Raw genomic sequence first — 20,582 nt, 5'->3', positions numbered from 1 at the left:
CCCCGAAGTGGTCAGACTGTCTGACCTCACGTGGCGGCGGTGATCAAGGCATGCAAGGAAACTTTTGCCCGACATGGGATCCCACTCACTGTGATGAGTGACAACAGCCCCTGCTTTTTCAGCCAGGAGTGGTCAGATTTTGCCTGGCTGTACAACGTTCGGCATGTCACATCCAGCCCCCACTACCCCCAGCCGAATGGGAAGGCCGTAAAAGGGGTCCATGTCGTAAAAAGATTATTGTGTAAGTCTGTTGACTTGGGCTCCGATTTCAACCTGGTGCTGTTGGCATACAGAGCAACCCCTCTGTCCACTGGGCTGTCCCCAGCGAAGCTCCTCATAAACCGCACACTGAGAACGACGGTTCCAGCCATCCACATTCCGGACCTTGACAACTTCCCGGTCATACAGAAGATGCAGCAGTCTCGGGCCCAATGTAAATCAGCATACGACGCCCATGCCACAGATCTCCCCGAGCTGGTCCCTGCCGATCGGGTTCGTGCTTAGCTGCCTGACGCTGGCTGGTCCGCCACAGCCGGGGTGGTCAATCAAGTGGCCCCGAGATCGTTCCTCGTTCGCATGGCTGATGGCTCTTTTCTCCGGCGCAACAAGCGGGCACTGCGCAAACTTCCACGCCCGCCACCCGACCGTGACGTCCCGCCTCGCACACCGCTTCCTCCGGACACGCCCTGCCACGAGGCCACCGACCTACCAGCTATTCTACCGACCTCTGCAACCATCGCATTGGAGGCAGACCCGCCCGTCCAGGTGCAGGCGGTCCCTGACCTACCCTTGAGGCGGTCAACCAGAATTTGTCGCCCGCCACAGAGACTAAACTTATAGACTGACTGTTGCATTACCCCCTTGTTATCTCATTGTTTTGACATCTGTACATATCGTTTTTTTCTCATGTGTTATGTGCTCTCTATCTGCACTACAACACCTTCCCATGTATATAAGTTAGCATGTTCTGTATATAGTCAAGTACCTGTACACATCTTCACGCACCCGCACCTCATTATTTATTGACCTGAACACATTTTTTTAGAAAAAGAAAGGGGGGGACGATGTCATAATATACATCCATGTATATAATGGAGTGCAGACAGGCAGTGATTGACACACAGGATGACCAGTGAACACACAGAACACAGCAGCCAATCACCGGACAGGACACGACCACTATAAAGCCAGAGGGCACCATTTTTCCCGCTCTCTTGGGATCCAACCTCTGAGACAGTCGGAGCTCGTGAGCAGCAGCGATTACAAACACCATGTGGTAGTCAGTTAGTCTGGTCAGGCTAGCCTCGGGTCTCCAGTCAAGTCAGCATAGTGTCAACCCACAATTAAGCATGTAATATAGTTTAGATGTTAAATAAAATCGTGTTGCATCTCATCAAGTGTTGGAAGCCTGTCTCTACACTGCATCAAACGCAGTCCACATAGACCCAGCTTACCCAATATATCAGAAGCCACATGCTTGCACTGCCTCCTGTGCTCGCAAGAGAGAACAGAAATGTAGTTGGCTCATTTTCTCGTTTTGAGTAGATACAATCCTTACGCAACAGTGTATAGAAGACTGTGGTGATGTTGCTAATATCACATGCTCCAGCTTGCAAGTTTCCAGATGCAGAAAAACTCTTCACCATAGCCACTTCCACTGCTGTTTACAAAGCCATCCTTGTCCCGCTCTGTGGTTGTAGTCATGGCTGCCAGATGTAAGTAAGGCTACCCATTCCAACACTTTGTTTTGAGAGGGAGAGACGAGGGAGACACACAGCCAATCGTTCACACCCACCCCCGCCTCAACAACAGTGTCAATCATACCATTTCTAGTTCTCTCCAGATCTGACGAAGCGTCATCCAAAAGTTAGCTCTTTTATCTCTCCACAGATCCTGCCAGACCTGCTGAGATTTTCCAGCATTTTCTGTTTTTTGTTTCAGATTGCAGCATCTGCGGTAATTTGCTTTTACCAACATCTTGTATGTTGTTTCCCATTGAGGTTCCGGTAGGAATATTGTTCCCCGAATAATCTGTAACGTACATGGCCAACTGCTGCGAGGCCTCGTTCACTTCACTGAGTCAAGCTGTATTGTGCAGGGAAGGTCCACTAGTGACCTCATGTCTGTGAGCAACTGGTTTGTGCCGAAACCTGCAAGTCAGCAAAACATTTTTCAGCGCTTGTCAGACCACTCCTTATGGGCAGTTGTAACTTAAAGCGATTATCAAAAGCAGCAAGCAAGAGACAAAATAAATCAACCTGCAATTCTCCTGCAAGTGATTGATGGTCATTGGTGGAGCATCTTTTTTTACTCCTTGACACTTGTTCTTCAAACGAATAGTACTTGCTGTCTAGACTAGATGGTTGAGCTCCAAAATGATTCTTGCTGATGTGAAATCACAGTCGCATGTCGACGGACATCAGGATATACCAACTCTACATACTTCTCTTGGATATTCAGTAAGCGGATGTTCACTGCACCAAAATGGCTTTGGGCACAATTCACTCCTCAAGTGTGCAGACACGCAATGTGTTCCATTATGAAGCTCCAAGGGTGCTCTCTGTGCCCAGAAATGGACGTTCCCAACTCTCAAATTCTCCCCCATTGTCTCCATTAAAATCAAGCGTGGTGGCCCTGAAGTTATTTGACCGTGTGACCTTTCCAGCACACTTAGCTACAAGGCTGTCTTTTGAACTATCCTCCTAGCTGGTTTGGATGCATTGTTGATGGCAGCCACATAGTGTGATCCTTCTCCCTTCACTCCAATGGTGTCTCTGCTCTGGAGTTTAGCATCTTTAATGGTACACCTGCCAAGCCAGTTGTACCACTTAAGTCACATGCACCTGTAGCTTACTTTTATCTTTCTCTTGCAATCAATTTAAAGATTAACCGATCCTATTAATCTCAGATGTTACATACAGAGAATCTTCTATTTCTTTGGGTTATGATTTCAACAGCCAAGTTGAGCTCAAATTCCTTAACCGTACACTGAGCCTAGCTTATGCTTTGATACATTCACGCTCCCTATTTGTATAGGCTATGCAACACATTGCCTTTTTTTTTAAATGATGACCGTCGTTTTCATTTATTTGACATTCATTCTGGGCTCTTGTTGTTTAATCGATTATTGCCATCAATCGTCTGCATTATGCTAACCTTACAGTCAGCATGTTATGATGAGTATTATCAGTTTCCCCCATTCACCTTAAATGTAATTGTTGATTATCTGTCTCTACCGCAAGCTTGATTTAAATTAGATGTGCACATGCAAAATAATATTTTCTAACTTTTCTCACTACCTGTGTTGCACTGCAGTAAACCATTCCAGAAGTAGTTCTGCCATTTCCTTTTGTCAAAGCATTTTCATGCCCTATCCTGCCTGTCTTTCTGTCTCCCTGTTGTACCTCAAAGCCATTGCCACCCTTAACTCTGACAGCCTGCGCTCAGTCTTTCTTGGATAAATGATCTCATTTTATATTACGTATATGAATAAGGAAATGGGGAATATGGACTTCCGCCAAAATTTAAAGGACCAGTTTGTTCTGATTAATTAGCATGTGCTGAGTTGTTTGGAGCAATGTGCATCAGTTAATGGTTCCTAGATATAAGGAAAGAGGTACAAGATTCTGAATGACTGAGTTCAGCTTGAACAAGTTGATACAGGCCGATTCAGATTATTATCTGAATGGCCATAAATCAGGAGAGGGGAATGTGCAACGAGACCTGAGTGTCCTCATACACCAGTCACTGAAACTAAGTATGAAGGTACAGCAGGTGGTAAAGAAGGCAAATGGCATGTTGGCCTTCATAGCGAGAGAATTCGAGTACAGGAGCAGGGATGTCTTGCTGCAATTATGATGTGGATTCACCTGAGGAAGGAGCAGTGCTCCGAAAGCTCGTGTTTGAAACAAACCTGTTGGACTTTAACCTGGTGTTGTAAGACTTCTTACGTTGCTGCAATTATTCATGGCCTGGGTGAGGCCACACCTGGAATATTGTGTGCAGTTTTCATAGAATCATAGAATTTACAGTACAGAAGGAAGGCCTATCAAGTCTGCACCGGCCTAGGAAAGTGCACCCCACTTAGCTCATGCCTCCACCCCATCCCCATAACCCAGTAACCTCACCTAATCTTTTGGACACTATGGGGCAATTTAGCATAGCCACTCCTCCTAACCTGCACATCTTTGGACTGTGGGAGTACACCGGAGCCTCCGGAGGAAACCAACCCACACAGAGACACTGGGAGAAAGTAACAGACAGTAACCCGGGAGTGCAGCGAAGGTTTACCAGACTGATTCCTGGGATGGCGAGACTGATATAAGAACAAAAAACAATATAGCACATGAACAGTCTCTTCACCCTCCAAGCCTGTACTGGTCACGATACCACCCTTGGCCAAAACCCTAAGCGCTTCCTAGTGCCGTATCCCTCTATACCCATCCTATCAATGTATTTGTCGAGATGCCTTTTAAAGGCTGTTAATGCATCTGCTTCCACAACCTTCCCTGGCAACACATACAAAGCAGTCACCCCCCTCTGTATTTGAGGAGATTTGTCGTGTTATGTAATTTGGAATAACACAAGCTGCCATTTGATGCAGTTTTGAGTAAAAGATGCTCCAGACTTTGAAGTGAGTTCAATGTGTTTTATTGAACTATTAGCACAGTTCTCAATGAGTTCGACTCTCTGCTAATCTAAATGTAGTAACTCGGTCTAACTGAACCAGCCTTACTCTAAACCACGTGCTAGGGTGTGATGCTGAGGATACACCCTGTCTCACCCTGTCTCACTCTGTAGACGGTGGTCTGTGGAAAGAGAGTGAGTGCCTCATCCCTTTTAAACTGAGATACCACCCCTGAGTATCCTGACTGCTCATTGGTCATGTCCTATTCTATGTGTTCATTAGTTGCATGTTTGCATATCATGACAAGATTGAATCAGTTAGGATTGGATTTACTGAAGGGGAGAAGACTGAGGGGAGATCTTGTAGAAACCTATAAAATTCGGACAGGACTAGACCGAGTAGATGCAGAAAAGATGTTCCCGATGGTAGGTGTGTCTGGAACCTGGGGTCACAGTCTGAGGATAAGGGTTAGACCATTTAGGGCAGAGATGATTAGAAGTTTCTTCATCCAGAGAGTGGTCGACCTGTGGAATTCGTTAGCACAGGAAATAGTTAAGGCCAAAACATTGTATGTTTTCAAGAAACATTTAGATTTGGCAATTAGGGTGAAGGGGATCAAAGGATATGGGAGGAGTTATTGAGTTAGATGATCAAGCATGATGATAATGAATGGTGGAGTAGGCTCAAAGGGCCGAATGGCCTCCTGCTCCTATTTTCTATGTTTCTAAGCTTTCCATAATCTTGGGTCACCCATCATGACTATGCAGAGTCTACCAAAGAAATCCATGCTAGACTTAACAAGGGGCATGGTGGTGTGCCACAGCATCTCAATTACAAAGAAAATTTATCTTCCAAAAGCCCTTATCTGGCTGGTGATGATGAATGGATCATCATTAAGACTGATGAGGCTCGAATGATTAAGGGCACTTGAAATGAAAGTACAATGGGATGAGAGAAGAACTAGCTAAGGTAGACTGGGAGCAAAGACTTTATGGTGGAACAGTTGAGGAACAGTGGAGAACCTTCCAAGCGATTTTTCAGTGCTCAGCAAAGGTTGATACCAACAAAAAGGAAGGACGGTAGAAAGAGGGAAAATCGACCGTGGATATCTAAGGAAATGAGGGAGAGTATCAAATTGAAGGAAAAAGCATATCAAGTGGCAAAGATTGGTGGGAGACTAGAGGACTGGGAAATCTTTAGGGGGCAATAGAAAGCTACTAAAAAAGCTATAAAGAAGAGTAAGATAGAGTATGAGAGTAAACTTGCTCAGAATATAAAAACAGACAGTAAAAGTTTTTACAAATATATAAAACAAAAAAGAGTGGCTAAGGTAAATATTGGTCCTTTAGAGGATGAGAAGGGAGTTTTAATAATGGGAGATGAGGAAATGGCTGAGGAACTGAACAGGTTTTTTGGGTCGGTCTTCAGTGGAAGACACAAATAACATGCCAGTGACTGATAGAAATAAGGCTATGACCGGTGAGGACCTTGAGAGGATTGTTATCACTAAGGAGGTAGTGATGGGCAAGCTAATGGGGCTAAAGGTAGACAAGTCTCCTGGCCCTGATGGAATGCATCCCAGAGTGCTAAAAGAGATGGCTAGGGAAATTGCAGATGCACTAATGATGATTTACCAAAATTCACTAGACTCTGGGGTGGTCCCGGTGGATTGGAAATTAGCAAACGTGACACCACTGTTTAAAAAAGGAGGTAGGCAGAGCAGGAAATTATAGGCCAGTGAGCTTAATTTCGGTAGTAGGGAAGATGCTGGAATCTATTATCAAGGAAGAAATAGCGAGGCATCTGGATAGAAATTGTCCCATTGGGCAGACGCAGCATGGGTTCATAAAGGGCAGGTCGTGCCTAACTAATTTAGTGGAATTTTTTGAGGACATTACCAGTGCAGTAGATAACGGGGAGCCAATGGATATGGTATATCTGGATTTCCAGGGTGCCACACAAATGGTTGCTGCATAAGATAAAGATGCATGGCATTAAGGGTAAAGTAGTAGCATGGATAGAGGATTGGTTAATTAATAGAAAGCAAAGAGTGGGGATTAATGGGTGTTTCTCTGGTTGGCAATCAGTAGCTAGTGGTGTCTCTCAGGGATCCGTGTTGGGCCCACAATTGTTCACAATTTACATAGATGATTTGGAGTTGGGGACCAAGGGCAATGTGTCCAAGTTTGCAGATGACACTAAGATGAGTGGTAAAGCGAAAAGTGCAGAGGATACTGGAAGTCTGCAGAGGGATTTGGATAGGTTAAGTGAATGGACTGGGGTCTGGCAGATGGAATACAATGTTGACAAATGTGAGGTTATCCATTTTGGTAGGAATAACAGCAAACGGGATTATTATTTAAACGATAAAATATTAAAGCATGCCGCTGTGCAGAGAGACCTGGGTGTGCTAGTGCATGAGTCACAGAAAGTTGGTTTACAGGTGCAACAGGTGATTAAGAAGGCAAATGGAATTTTGTCCTTCATTGCTAGAGGGATGGAGTTTAAGACTAGGGAGGTTATGTTGCAATTGTATACGGTGTTAGTGAGGCCACAGCTGGAGTATTGTGTTCAGTTTTGGTCTCCTTACTTGAGAAAGGACATACTGGCACTGGAGGGTGTGCAGAGGAGATTCACTAGGTTAATCCCAGAGCTGAAGGGGTTGGATTATGAGGAGAGGTTGAGTAGACTGGGACTGTACTCGTTGGGATTTAGAAGGATGAGGGGAGATCTTATAGAAACATATACAATTATGAAGGGAATAGATAGAATAGATGCGGGCAGGTTGTTTCCACTGGTGGGTGAAAGCAGAACTAGGGGACATAGCCTCAAAATAAGGGGAAGTAGATTTAGGACTGAGTTTAGGAGGAACTTCTTCACCCAAAGAGTTGTGAATCTATGGAATTCCTTGCCCAGTGAAGCAGTTGAGGCTCCTTCATTAAATGTTTTTAAGGTAAAGATAGATAGTATTTTGAAGAATAAAGGGAATAAGGGTTATGGTGTTCGGGCCAGAAAGTGTAGCTGAGTCCACAAAAGATCAGCCATGATCTCATTGAATGGCGGAGCAGGCTCGAGGGGCCAGATGGCCTACTCTTCTCCTAGTTCTTATGTTCTTATGACTCAGATGAATATTAAATATGTCATGAATGGCTAAGCAGACCAATGATTGGGAGTTTGGGGAAGCTACCACGAAGAAGAATTTGTTTGAGACCGTGATATCAAGGAAGCTCTCATATTTTGGACATGTGATACAAACTGGAGGGAAGTGTTTGGAAAAGAAGTAAATGTAAGGAAAGATACCTGGAAAAAGTGCACAAGGAAGATCCAAGATGGCATGAATGGATAATATCTGAACATGGACTGGCCTCTCTATGGGACAGGCGGTGAGGACAGCAGAGAACATAAATCAGTGGAGAAAGATTGTTGTAGTGTGGCCAACCCTCAGCACGAGGGTGGATGAAAATGGACGGAGATGGGCAGCATCAGGGCTAATAAAATGAAAACTCTGTCCATTGTTTTGTAGTGTAAAAGTACAGAAATATTTTTCCCTTCTCTGAACCTCAAGGTCAGGACGTTTTTTTAATATGTTCAAACGGTTCACAATGCAAATCCTTGAGGTTCAGTGTGTTAATAGTGTCAAATTGATGCTCCCATTTAGGCCCACATCAGCCCCCATGAGTTGCTAAATGGTTATTGTCGATTTTATTATGTAACTGCTGTCTATCTAAGATTGTTTTGAACTTCTCATTCAGCTGTTATAGTCTTAGGGATGTAAAATGCACTGAATTTCTAACAAAAACAGCAAGCAAGACAAAAACTGCAGCAGCTAAAGTAGGTAGAAGGACACATAGGAAGATAGATGCAGGAGTAGGCCAGTCAGCCCATCGAGCCTGCTCTGCCATTCAGTACAATTAAGGCTGATCCTTCACTTCAGCGCCTTTTTCTCGCACTATGCCATACCTCTTTATGTCACTAGTATTTAGAAATCTGTCAATCTCTACTTTAGACAGTGGTTAGCACTGCTGCCTCAGCGCCGAGGTTCCAGGTTCGATCCTGGTTCTGGGTCACTGTCCCTGTGAAGTTTGCATATTCTCCCTGTGTTTGCGTGGGTTTCACCCCCTCAACCCAAAGATGTGCAGCATAGGGGGATTAGCCACGCTAAATTGCCCCTTGATTGGAAAAAATAATTGGGCGCTCTAAATTTATAAAATTAAAATCTCTACTTTGAACATACTCTGTAACTGACACTCCCCAGCCCTCTGATGTAGAAAATTCCAAGGATTCTCAACCCTCTGAATATAAACAAAAATTCTCTTCATCTTGGTGGCTTCCCCCTTATTTTAAAATTGTGTTCCCTGGTTCTAGACTCCGCAACCAGGGGAAACATCTCACCTGAATCTACTTATCCCTTTAAGTATTTTATAGGTTTCAATGAAATCATCTCTCAATCTTCAAAACACTAGAGAATCCAAGCCCGGTTCCCAAATCTGTCTTCATAGGATAGTCCTACCATCCTGGGAACAAATCTGGTGAGCCTTTGTTGCACTCCCTCTACAACAATAATACTCTCCCTAAGGTACAGTAACAAGTCTTACAACACCAGGTTAAAGTCCAACAGGTTTGTTTCCAACATGAGCTTTCGGAGCGAAGCTCCTTCCTCAGGTGAATGGCGAGGTATGTTCCAGAAACATTTATATAGACAAAGTCAGAGATGTTGGACAATGCTTGGAATGCAGGCATTTGCAGGTAATCAAATCATTACAGATCCAGGGAGAGGGATAATCACAGGTTAAAGAGGTGTGAATTGTCTCAAGCCACGCTTCAGGACACGCGACAACGCAGAATTGCCGAGCAAAAACTTATAGCTAAGTTCCGCAAGCATGAGTGCGGCCTCAACATGGATCTTGGATTCATGTCGCATTACATCCACCCCCCCACCATCTGCCCTGGACTTGCAAAATCCTACCAACTGTTCTGGCTTGAGACAATTCACACCTCTTTAACCTGTGATTATCCCTCTCCCTGGATCTGTAATGATTTGATTACCTGCAAATGCCTGCATTCCAAGCATTGTCCAGCATCTCTGACTTTGTCTATATAAATGTTTCTGGAACATACCTCGCCATTCACCTGAGGAAGGAGCTTCGCTCCGAAAGCTCGTGTTGGAAACAAACCTGTTGGACTTTAACTTGGTGTTGTAAGACTTGTTACTGTGCTCACCCCAGTCCAACGCCGGCATCTCCACATCATGGCTCCGTAAGGTAAGGGGACAGAAATGTCACATAGCATCCAGATGCCGTCTAATCAAGGTTCTATACAATTGAAGCAAGTCAACACTCTTCCTGTACTCATCCTCTTGCAATAAAGAAATTGTTTGTTGCACCTGCATGTTAACTTTCAGTGACTTATTGATGAGAACACCCAGCTCCCTTTGTACATCTATATTTTCTATTATTTCACCATTTACGAAATACTCTGCATATCTGTTCCTCCTAACTCATTTTCCCACATCATATTCCATCTGCCCCCATTCTTGCCGATTCACCAAGCCTGCCCAAATCCCTTGAAGCCACTTTGCATCTTCCTTACAACATGCATTTCCACTTAGTTTTGTGTCAGCTATAAGCTTTGAAATATTACATTTGATTCCCACATCCAAAGATTGATATATATTGTTGACTCTTGCATTCTCTCAGGAATGGGCAATAAATGCTGGCCCAGCCAGCGATACCCACATCCTATGAAAGAATTAAAAAAGGTTACCTGCCATTTGTCTGTTCCCTTATAAATTCTCCTGACTCTGCCTGTAATGGACCCACATTTGTCTAAGCTAAATGTTTCCTTTTTCCTTTCAATTTAAAAAATGTTTTTGCAAGTTTACAGTCATATTCTATTCTCCCTTTATCATTTTCTTTGTCCTCCTTTTATTATATTCTAAACCACTCCCAATTCTCAGGTTTACTGCTATTTCTGGTAACTTTTAATCCTATACAATTATTAACTTTCTTTGCTATCCACAGTTGACTGACTTTTCTTCTTGGGTTTGTGTACTGTGAAGGAATGTATAGTTTCTGTAAATGATTTAGTAATTGTTTCTGTAAACCATATAATAATTCTTTAAAGACTATCCATTGCCCACATACTATTAGACCTTTTAATGTATTTTTCCAATCCACCTTGGCCAATTTGCTAATGGGTATCAGGGGTTTCTGGCAGCCAGCTGCTGATATGGTACCTATGAAGGTTCAACTCTATGTTGAAGGATGGGTCTTATTTCACTAGAAACACATATGTTATTCTGGAAGCAAGTGTTTAATCTAATTGAACACCTGTCCAGCTACTCTGCTTGGTGTACTGTGCTAAGAAACATATTACTCGTGCAATTGATTTACTTTCACCCTGCCATTGTCCACTGCCAAGTCAGTGATGTTAGATTCTCCCACGAGTAATGCTTGGTTATTATAAGGTAAGTTCCGTAACCAGTTAAATCATGTATGTACAGAACAATAGTGTTTTCAAACAAAAATTAAAGTTTAATTAATAACCTATCCGAATTGCTGAGGTTACATTGTGAAAGCTGCATCTGCAATGGATGAATATTTTGGCCACACAGGAAGCTCTCGTTGCTTCAAACTCAGCAGTTCCAACATCTGCAGGTTAGTTACCTTAATCATTGTAGTACCAATTTACATAGCATAAAAATGAAGAGCACTGACCAAAGATCATTGCGGCACAGCAAAATTTTCTCCGTCATGTTATTCATTTAACTGACAAACGTAATGTACAAATTTCTGTATCACTTAGGAGGATACGATATGTTAAAACAGGACCAGTTAACTATTAAAAGTAAAAATAGGATTAAAGATCAGCATGTTCACCCTGCTGGGTATGAATATTGGTAAATTACAAGTGCAGCATTTTCTGTCCTTTAATTTTAATTCAATTTTGAGGAGCAGCCCTGAATGTCATATTATGCATTCTTAGCGGGTGAGGCTCTCTGTCAGGAGCATACATTTGTGAAATTGGCTCTCAATTCTTTCCATGGACATATTTGCACGTCATACAACTAATCTCCTTGGGACTGCTACTAGCATAATTTGTTTTTAATTTTTTTAACTTATTAAGCAAAAGATAGTGGTGCTTTAAATGGAAGACATTTCTGCATTTTGATCCCAGTGCTGGTGTTAACTATTTACAGGTGGGATGCTGAGTAAAACTCTCTGCTCCAATAACACACCTTGAATCGCTTAGTTCAGAATAGCACCTATTGGACCAGACTAATTATTTAAATTTATTACACTTACAACCATTCTAACCCACTTCACTTAGATTGACAAGTCACCTCAGAATTATGAGTAGATTTGTGCCGTTGACCTTTAGCACTCGGATTAAATTTAAACTCATGCCTTCATCCATCAATCTTGGTTGTGTTCAACCCCTGGAAAAGAACTATATTTTGGCACATTGTTTGTTATTCAGTGGCATAGTGGTTATCACTGCTGCCTCACAGCACCAGGGACTTGGGTTCGATTCCAACCTTGGGGTGACTGTGTGGAATTTGCACATTCTCCCATGTCTGCATAGGTTTGTTCCGGGTGTTCTGGTTTGCTCCCAAAGTCCAATTTGTGCAGGTTAGGTGGATTGGCCATGCTAAATTGTCCCTTTGTGTCCAAAAGTTAGGTGGAGTTACGCGGATCGGGTGGGTAAATTGGGATAAGCTCAGAGGGTCAGTTCGGACTAGATGGGCCAAATGGCCTCCTTCTGCACTGCAGGGATTCTATGATTTCCCTTTAATAATCAGTTTGCCTATGGCTTAAGCAAGTAAATTTTATCCATGTGTCCACAAATTAAGAATGTACCAATGTTTGACAGAACAATATTAATAACCAAGTAATCCTGCATACTTTATTTTATAAATGAAATATTCTATTGGGTATTGCATTAATCAAAATGAAATGCTGTAAAGTATTTTGAACAAGAAAAGAGGTATGTGGCACAACAGTGTTTATGCTTCACACGAACCTCCTCCGCACTATTCTTCATCTAACCCATCAACATACCTTTCTCTTCCTTTCTTCTTCTTATCTTTATCTAGATTCTCTTTAAATATATTCATGCAATTTACCTCAATTTTTGATCAATTTGATTATAATCCAATAAATTGAAATGGTTTCACATAGAGAAAATCTATTTTACTGAAGCAGCATATTAACATGATAAACCTGTGAGATTTCAGCATGCTAGAGAGTTCTGAATTTGAAAATGACGTTGAATCTGATGATAGATTGTTTGCTGTTCAACTGATTTAGCAATTTTTTGGCAAAGGAGTAATCAATTATGTAATATTCTTTGCAAATTAGGCATTGGAGAAGTCTTGTAGAGTAACTGCTGGATATTCTGGGATTAGAGATGTTTATTCTGACCAACCAAGTCATGATGATGTGCAGCAGAGTTTTTTTCTGGCAGAAACTCTAAAGTAAGTACAAAAGTAGAATTTATTTTGTGCCACTTGTCTGAAGTGTCCATAAGTACCATTTGTAATGTTGACTCACATATATGTGTGTGTATAATATATTTAACAAAAATGTGAGTGAATGTAGTTTTATATGAGTAAGCTGTAGAAAGAGGATATATAATTTTTTTTAAAGAACGATTTTGGGCCTTCTAACCAAGGACATCCTAATTATATTTGGACATCAAGATGTTAAAGAATGATCTTTGGTAGAAGTTGTGCAAGTTATTAACATCTAAAATGCCAGATAACTATTCCAATCTCATTATGTGGAGGTGAAAGCAGGAAAATACTTTCTATATGCTATAATAAGTAGCCTAACGACAATCAAACTCTATTAAAACCTTTTTCTATGAAATCTGGAATACTTTCAAATTAATGTCTCAGGTAAAATTTGTGGGTGGCCACTTGCATCGATCACCTTTTTCTATACACATGGAGATTCTGATTAATTTCATTGTTTAGTTTTCTGGAGGATTTTGGTATTTTCAAATTATTTACCCATCTAAGGTTGATTGTTATGCCTAGAGTTTTTCCTTATTAGTTGCCCCGTAACAAGAAGGATCAGACAAATTGAAGAAAAGGAAATGTTTTCACTTTTTTTATTTATCTGTGTAGGTATTGTGCAAAGTGAACAGGATTTCCTTTGCTGTTTGAATATTTTTCCTTCCATAGAAACCAATAGATATATTTTGCAGGTAGTTGAAGGTGTCATCGAAACAAAAGTTGCCTCAAAGTTGCCACAATACCGCCTTTCCTCCCTCCACCAGCTCCTCCTGCAGGTCCACCCTGGGCTAGCCCTCCATCCTCTCCTGGTCTGGCTCATTCTCAGATGAAGCCTCATGTCCATTCTCCCCCTCCAGCACGTCACCCCATTGCTGTGCCAGGTTATAAAGGGCACAGCAGACCATCACAAAGCGGGAGTTCCTCCGAGGGGTGAACTTCAGTCCACCACCATGGCGGTCCATGCATCGGAACCACATTTTGAGCAATCACTGCTCAATGACAGTCCCCTCCCCCACCCCACACACACCCTTATACGTCCTGTATCTGCAGAGGGCACCATCCACCGAGCCCGCTCTGTATGTCCGCATCCTGACACTACAGGGCCCCTAGACCACTGACCCTTACCAGGAACATTACGCGGCAGCAGCATAGTTAAAAAATAATCTTTACTGTCACAAATAGGCTTACATTAACACTGCAATGAAGTTACTGTGAAAATCCCCTAGTCGCCACACTCCGGTGCCCGTTTGGGTACACAGAGGGCGAATTCAGAATGTCCAAATTACCTAACAGTATGTCGTTGAACTGTGGGAGGAACCGGAGCACCCATAGGAAACCCACGCAGACGCAGGGAGAACGTGCTGACTCCACACAGACACTGACCCAAGCCGGGAATCATGCCTGAGACCCTGGAGCTGTGAAGCAACAGTGCTAACCACTGTGCTACCGTGCTGCCCCTGTTATAGGACCACATATTTACATGGAAGGGAACCATGGGGCCCGCAGGCGCTGAGCCTCCTCCCAGACCAAATGTGACCACTGCCCGTTGTCACCCTGCCCCTCAACCAACCCTGTCACCCCAAAGAACTCTCCCCGAGCACTCAGACAGCAGTTCCAGTGCTCTGGGCTGCATGCCCGAACACGGGGCATTGATGCTCACCTCCTCTGATCCCCTCAGTAGCCATTGCGCTAACCACGTTTTTTGAAAGGAGCACGAATGCATTAATCGTCACTCACCTGACCTCTCACTGGCAAGCCAGTTCAATCCCAGGAGGTCTTTGGATACAGCGACTGACTCGTTAATGAGATGGAGTTTGGCCTCAAGCAGTGATTAGTAGGTTCTCGCCGAGCCTAGACGAGTCCCGGAATCCGCCAACGTGAACAAGCCGGTTGGATTGCAAATCATTTGGCACCTGGCGAGGTTCCCGATTTAAACCGCAACGCGATCTACCCAGCTCGCACGGATTCTCACCAGGCACGACAAGGCTGTTAAATTGCACCCAGTACCTTCAATAGCATGAACATTTACTGCCCTCTTTGCCCCTCAATATAATCTTGATAACACAAAAATAACACACACACATTAATTTGAATTGCAACATTCAACGTAGTGAATAACATGGTATACAAACTGTTAGTTATTCATTTCTTCCGAAATAGGATTTGGGAGCACTGTTTAAGTCGATCTAGCTAGTGCAAAGATTTAAATTTGACATTTTAATTCTGAAGTAGCCCAAGAAACTGACTTAAGCGGCTGTACCATACTTTACAATTCCCTTCAATCTCAGATGTATAACAAACTACCAGAATCTCTGACCCATTGTCCAGTAGGTGGTAGATGTGAAAACCAGGGTGGAGGAGTTGTCTGAGGAAGTTATTCTGAACTAGTTAGAAATGATCTCTATGGAAGGATTTCCTTTGGTTACAAGCAAGTGGAAGCTTGAGGTTTCCTTGCTTAATTTCTTGCAGTCCTCCCCACTGCCCTCACCACCTCTTAGGACATATGTTTGAATTAATTTTAACAGAAATATTAATGAACAAGAGATTACTCGCATTTTATTGCTACTTTAAGTCCTGATCTCAGGTATGGAAGAAAAACTTGAATTTATATTACATCTTCCATGATTTCAGGATGTCCCGAAATGCCTTGCATCCTGTGAAGTACTATTGAAATCAGTTCCTAAATTGCTGGTTAAGAATTGTTCATTCATGAGAAATTCAAACAAAGTAGGATCCATGAACAAAAATGCTAAGCTTTGGTTATGAAGGAATTATTATATTTCTTAGCAGACCAGAATGCTGTTTTTTTTTTAAAGCATATGGAATAAATAATTAAATAATAATAATCTTTATTGACACAAGTAGGCTTACATTAACACTGCAATGAAGTTACTGTGAAAAGCCCCTAGCCGCCACATTCTGGCGCCTGTTCGGGTACACAGGAAGAATTCAGAATGTCCAAATTACCTTACAGCATGCCTTTCCGGACTTGTGGGAGGAAACCGGAGCACCCGGAGGAAACCCATGCATACACGGGCAGAACGGGCAGACTCCGTATAGACAGCGACCCAAGCCGGGAATCAAACCCGGGACCCTGGGCTGTGAAGCAACAGCGCCAACCACCTTGCCACCGCACCACATGGGGATAGGGTGGAGGCGTGGGCACAAGGAGGGCACTACCTCCAAGAGCTGGTGCAGACATAACATTTAAGAAGTATTTAGATGCGCACTTGCAACCCCAGGCATACAAGGCTATGGGCCAAGTGCTGGAAAATGGGATTAGAATAATTAGGTGGTTGTTTTTGACCGACGCAGACACCATGGGCTGAAGAGCTTTCTCTGTGCAGTATTACTCTAAGCCATTCACTATTAACTTCTTAATAGGATTAGGTACATTTCAACAACTTTGCAAGTGATTCATCTGATTGCTAACAACAGAATTGGCGCCAGCTTAGCCACTTGTGGAAGATATACTTTGATCTGTTTTTTTTTTGCCAAAATGGATTTGTATCTCTGATTGTGTGCAGCTGCTATTTTGATATGAACATGGAATATAACTGATGAAAACAGCAATTAATATTTGCTAAAGGTGGAAAACTTGCTATTACAAGTTGCCTTTTTGGAAAATTAGTGGCTGCCCTGGACCCATGTTGGACTTTAAAGAAACTTGGAAAGATAGAGGTGCTCACCACAACTGTCCGTGGAACAGCATTGTTCAAGATTTTGGAGGGATCCTAAATTTCACACATTAACATTGTTACCATCTGCAAAAAGACCAATTCTTAGCTCTTGATTATTTACTTCTGTTCTTTTCTTTTCCCAGTCTGGTAACCTTTAATCTCAAAATTGACTTCCACCGTTAACTTTTGTCTCTGAGATGCATGCTCCAGCACAGGTTAGGTGAATCTTCCAGTTTAATTTGAACTTCTCATGCATTTGGTCTCTTCAATCAGAGTGGGAACTCTGACCCTCATCCCTGATTAGTGAACCACAGTATCTTGTTGCCGATGGGTGCTCTCCCTCTCTGGGATCCTGGGAGACCAACCTTGTCTGTGGGTTTTTCGGGATACCCTAGAACCTTCTGTTCTAAGGTATCTGTGATAAGCCTATTGGCTGTATCATAGATGGATGTTGTGCGATCTCCAACCAGCAGGTGGCGGTACAGACATATCATGCGGTCTCCAGACAAAGGTCATGTGATCTGTGACTCTGATATAAGAGGAGACACATCCGGCCATATTCAGAAGAAGATTGTGAGGGTAATAAGATGTACATGTGAATGGTCAGTGCTCGGTGCAAGTTCCAGAGGAGTAGTTAGCAGGTACAAAGGATCAAACACAAAGACCATCTCGATGGCCACATGAATTTGGCTTTTTGTCCCGGTAGAAATACTGATTAAGAATCCAAAAGATGCCACCTCTCTTTTATCTTGTCAGTAAATGGACAGTTTGAGGAACAACTGTTTACAAACCTGACATTCTCAACACTTTCCTAGGTCTTTGTAGATTCATAATCTATCCACCTTTGGCATACCAGCTGTGCCATTGTCTCCAAACATAAACACCTCGTACCTTCTTCCCAGTAAAATTATCTGTGTCCTCTTTAATCTATAAAATCAAATCACCCAGGCTTGCTGGCAGGAAGACTTCAGAACAAGTCACATGGCCCCCTTCATTTTACCTTAAATTAAAGACGGTCCTAAAACACAACCATGTTTTAAAACTTGTAAGTGTAACAACACTACAATCTTATATTACCTTCCTCATCTGTTTCAGTATGATTTTGTGTTGTTTGCCTCCAGGTATCTTTATTTGATGTTCTCTGATGATGACCTCCTTCCACTAGACCACTGGATCTTCAACAGCGAAGCCCATCCATTACCAATTATTCGCAAAGATAGCCAAGCTGTTGAGAAACGAACGGAGTAGCGCAAATATTTTGGACTTTTTGAATAGTATCCATTGAATAGTAAATATTCATTATTTTAATCCAAATGTGCGTGCTGTAAAACAAAGCAAAATAACTTGTAATATGCAACATGCATGCTGCCATAAAATTAATATGAGGCTGCAGGAAATGGACTGCAACAATCTTTATCACCTCTGTGAGGAGATGTCTGCTTTGAGCTGCGATTTTTGCCATGTTGCAAAAAAGCCATAATTAATTGATTATCCAGAGATTTATTTACAAGGAACATTTTTTTCCCCTCTTGGTTGTTGTTAGGCCACGCATTTATATATATAAAAAAGAGACTTTCTATGCGGGGTCATTTCTATTCTGGTTTAGTTGAATTCTATAAATTGAGAGCTTAGCATAAGTGCTATATTACATTTGTTTTCTATTTTATATGGCGCTGATGAATTTCAAGACGCGAGATCGATAAAACATCAACAGTTTTATTTCTAGTTATTTCTTTAAGATCCGAAGATGAGGAAATCAAAAATGCTGCAAGAGATGATAGTGTATTACTGAAGGCATGGAATGAACCCAAAAGACAAATATTGCACTTGACATAGATCTTCTGAAATAAGTCAGGTATTGAATATGTGAATCAATTTCAACTCTCCTGTATTTTATGATTTATTTTCTACACTTGATTTTTTTTTGTGTACTTCTGCAAATTAAAACATTCCCTTTATACAAAGTACATAGGTCTCTAATGTTGTAAATTGTTTGTGTCTACTACAGCAAAAATAAAACAATATTTTTATGTACGTTTTCTAAAGTGATGAATATAAAATGTGTGGGAATAGGTGCATTCTCAAAAGAATTGGTATTTTAATTACTGTACAAGTTTCAGCCATTGTGGGCAGGGTGTTCAAAATGTTTACTTTTTTTCTTCTGACATTTGCTGTGCAGATAAAATCTCACCAATGAAAATATGGCTGGTTGGCAAGGATGCAAAATCATTAATCATCTTGAGTCTGACCAGAAACTGTTGAAATTCTTTGGCAGTTGCTGTTGGCATTGTGTGTGTGGAATTTGGGAACCTTTGATATCAGTTTATAAATACTCTGTGATCACAATTCTCAAAGATGGTTTGTACATTCCTTCCTGGATACATTCTCTAAAAAATAAAATTGAAGAAAAGACATTTGTGTTGTGGTTGTGTGTTGTAACAGGATATAAAACTGGTAAAGCAATGTCGGGAGTTTTTGTTCTGTATTAAACATAATTACAGTAACAGCTGCATTTATATAAAGCTTTTAACCTGGGAAAGCATCCCGACGTGCTAAAAGTGGATGCTAAACGAAAGGAGGGATTAAAGAGGGGTGACCAAAAGCTTGGCCGAAGAGGTGGGTTTTAAGGAGGGTATTCAAAGAAGAGCAGAGACAGTTAGAAAGGGAATTCCAGATTTTTCTGTGGAAGGATCATTTGGATCCAAAACGTTAACTCTGTCCCTCTCCACAGACGCTGTCAGACCTGCTGAGTTTATCCAGCATTTCTGTTTTTAATTTCGGAGTGTGGTGCCTAAGTGTTTAATGGCATAGCTGCAAATGGTGAGATGAAGGGAGAATGAGTTTCACATGAGCTGCAGTCAGGAATATATGGCATTTAAGGAGAAACGGGAACTTTAGCGCTGCAACTGATTACAAAGAGAGGTGTTCATGCTTGGTTTTGGAATTGCGAGCAGATGTAGCGGAACAATGACAGACAAATGGAACTTGATGCAAGATAGGCTCTGGGCAGTGAAGTTTATGAAAGGGAAGATGGGAAGCTTCCCAGAAGACCATTGGGAATGCCTGAATCTGGAGGTGGTAAAAGCATGGATGAGTGTTTTAGCAGCACTCTGGCTGCGAAGGGTTGACTGCAAACAATATTACAGAGATGGAAATAGACAGTCTGTGATGAAATAAATATAGAGCTGGAACCTCAAATCGGGGTCAGCACACTCTCAGGCTGAAAATAACCTGGTTCAGCTTGAGACAGTGGCCAGAGTGGAGAAACGAGGCAGCAGTGAGACTATGAAGTTTGCATTGGTTCATCTTTTGCTGTAGGGTCAAATCGAATCCACACATTAAAGATGGGATTTATGTGGTCATAAACCCAGGATGCTATTCAATCCCATCTCGATTATGCAAATGTTGCTGTGGAGCTGCCAGCAAGATTGGTAAACATTTATCTGTAATTATCCTGTGGCTCCATGGAATGCTAACTCTCCCCATCTTGTGTATAGATCTGGATTGTAAATGTTAGTGAGTGTTCAGTCAAACTGGGAATGTGTCCAACGTAGCTTTGTCCACTGTGCATGTGTGCCTTCCAGATAAGAATCTAAAATAAAGCTGAGGATTCGAGCAAACAGCCAGAATTCCATAGAAACCTCCAGTGAACAAACACAAACGAATAAACCCCAGGGCGCACACATTCATCAAATATAAAGGACCTTGCCCTACACTAAGTGCTAATTTTGTATTGGTGTAAAAGAAATGTACTGCT

The 20,582-nt window shown here is 42.1% G+C and overlaps 1 protein-coding gene across 1 annotated transcript in view; it reads left to right on the top strand.

Moving 5' to 3' along the window:
- The window catches only part of man1a1 (mannosidase, alpha, class 1A, member 1), a 557,208-nt gene extending 537,970 nt beyond the window's left edge, over positions 1 to 19,238 (top strand). The window contains exons 11-12 of the mRNA XM_038799696.1: positions 12,988 to 13,103; positions 17,947 to 19,238. Coding sequence (XP_038655624.1) covers positions 12,988 to 13,103; positions 17,947 to 18,073 — 243 coding nt within the window. The 3' untranslated portion in view covers positions 18,074 to 19,238. The remainder of the gene's footprint in view (positions 1 to 12,987; positions 13,104 to 17,946) is intronic.
- The last annotated feature ends 1,344 nt before the right edge of the window (positions 19,239 to 20,582 follow it).

Source organism: Scyliorhinus canicula, chromosome 6 (assembly GCF_902713615.1).
Source record: "Scyliorhinus canicula chromosome 6, sScyCan1.1, whole genome shotgun sequence".
NCBI lineage: Eukaryota > Metazoa > Chordata > Chondrichthyes > Carcharhiniformes > Scyliorhinidae > Scyliorhinus > Scyliorhinus canicula.
The sequence above is the reverse complement of the archived record's forward strand: the minus strand, read 5'-3'. Positions and strand labels throughout refer to the sequence as shown.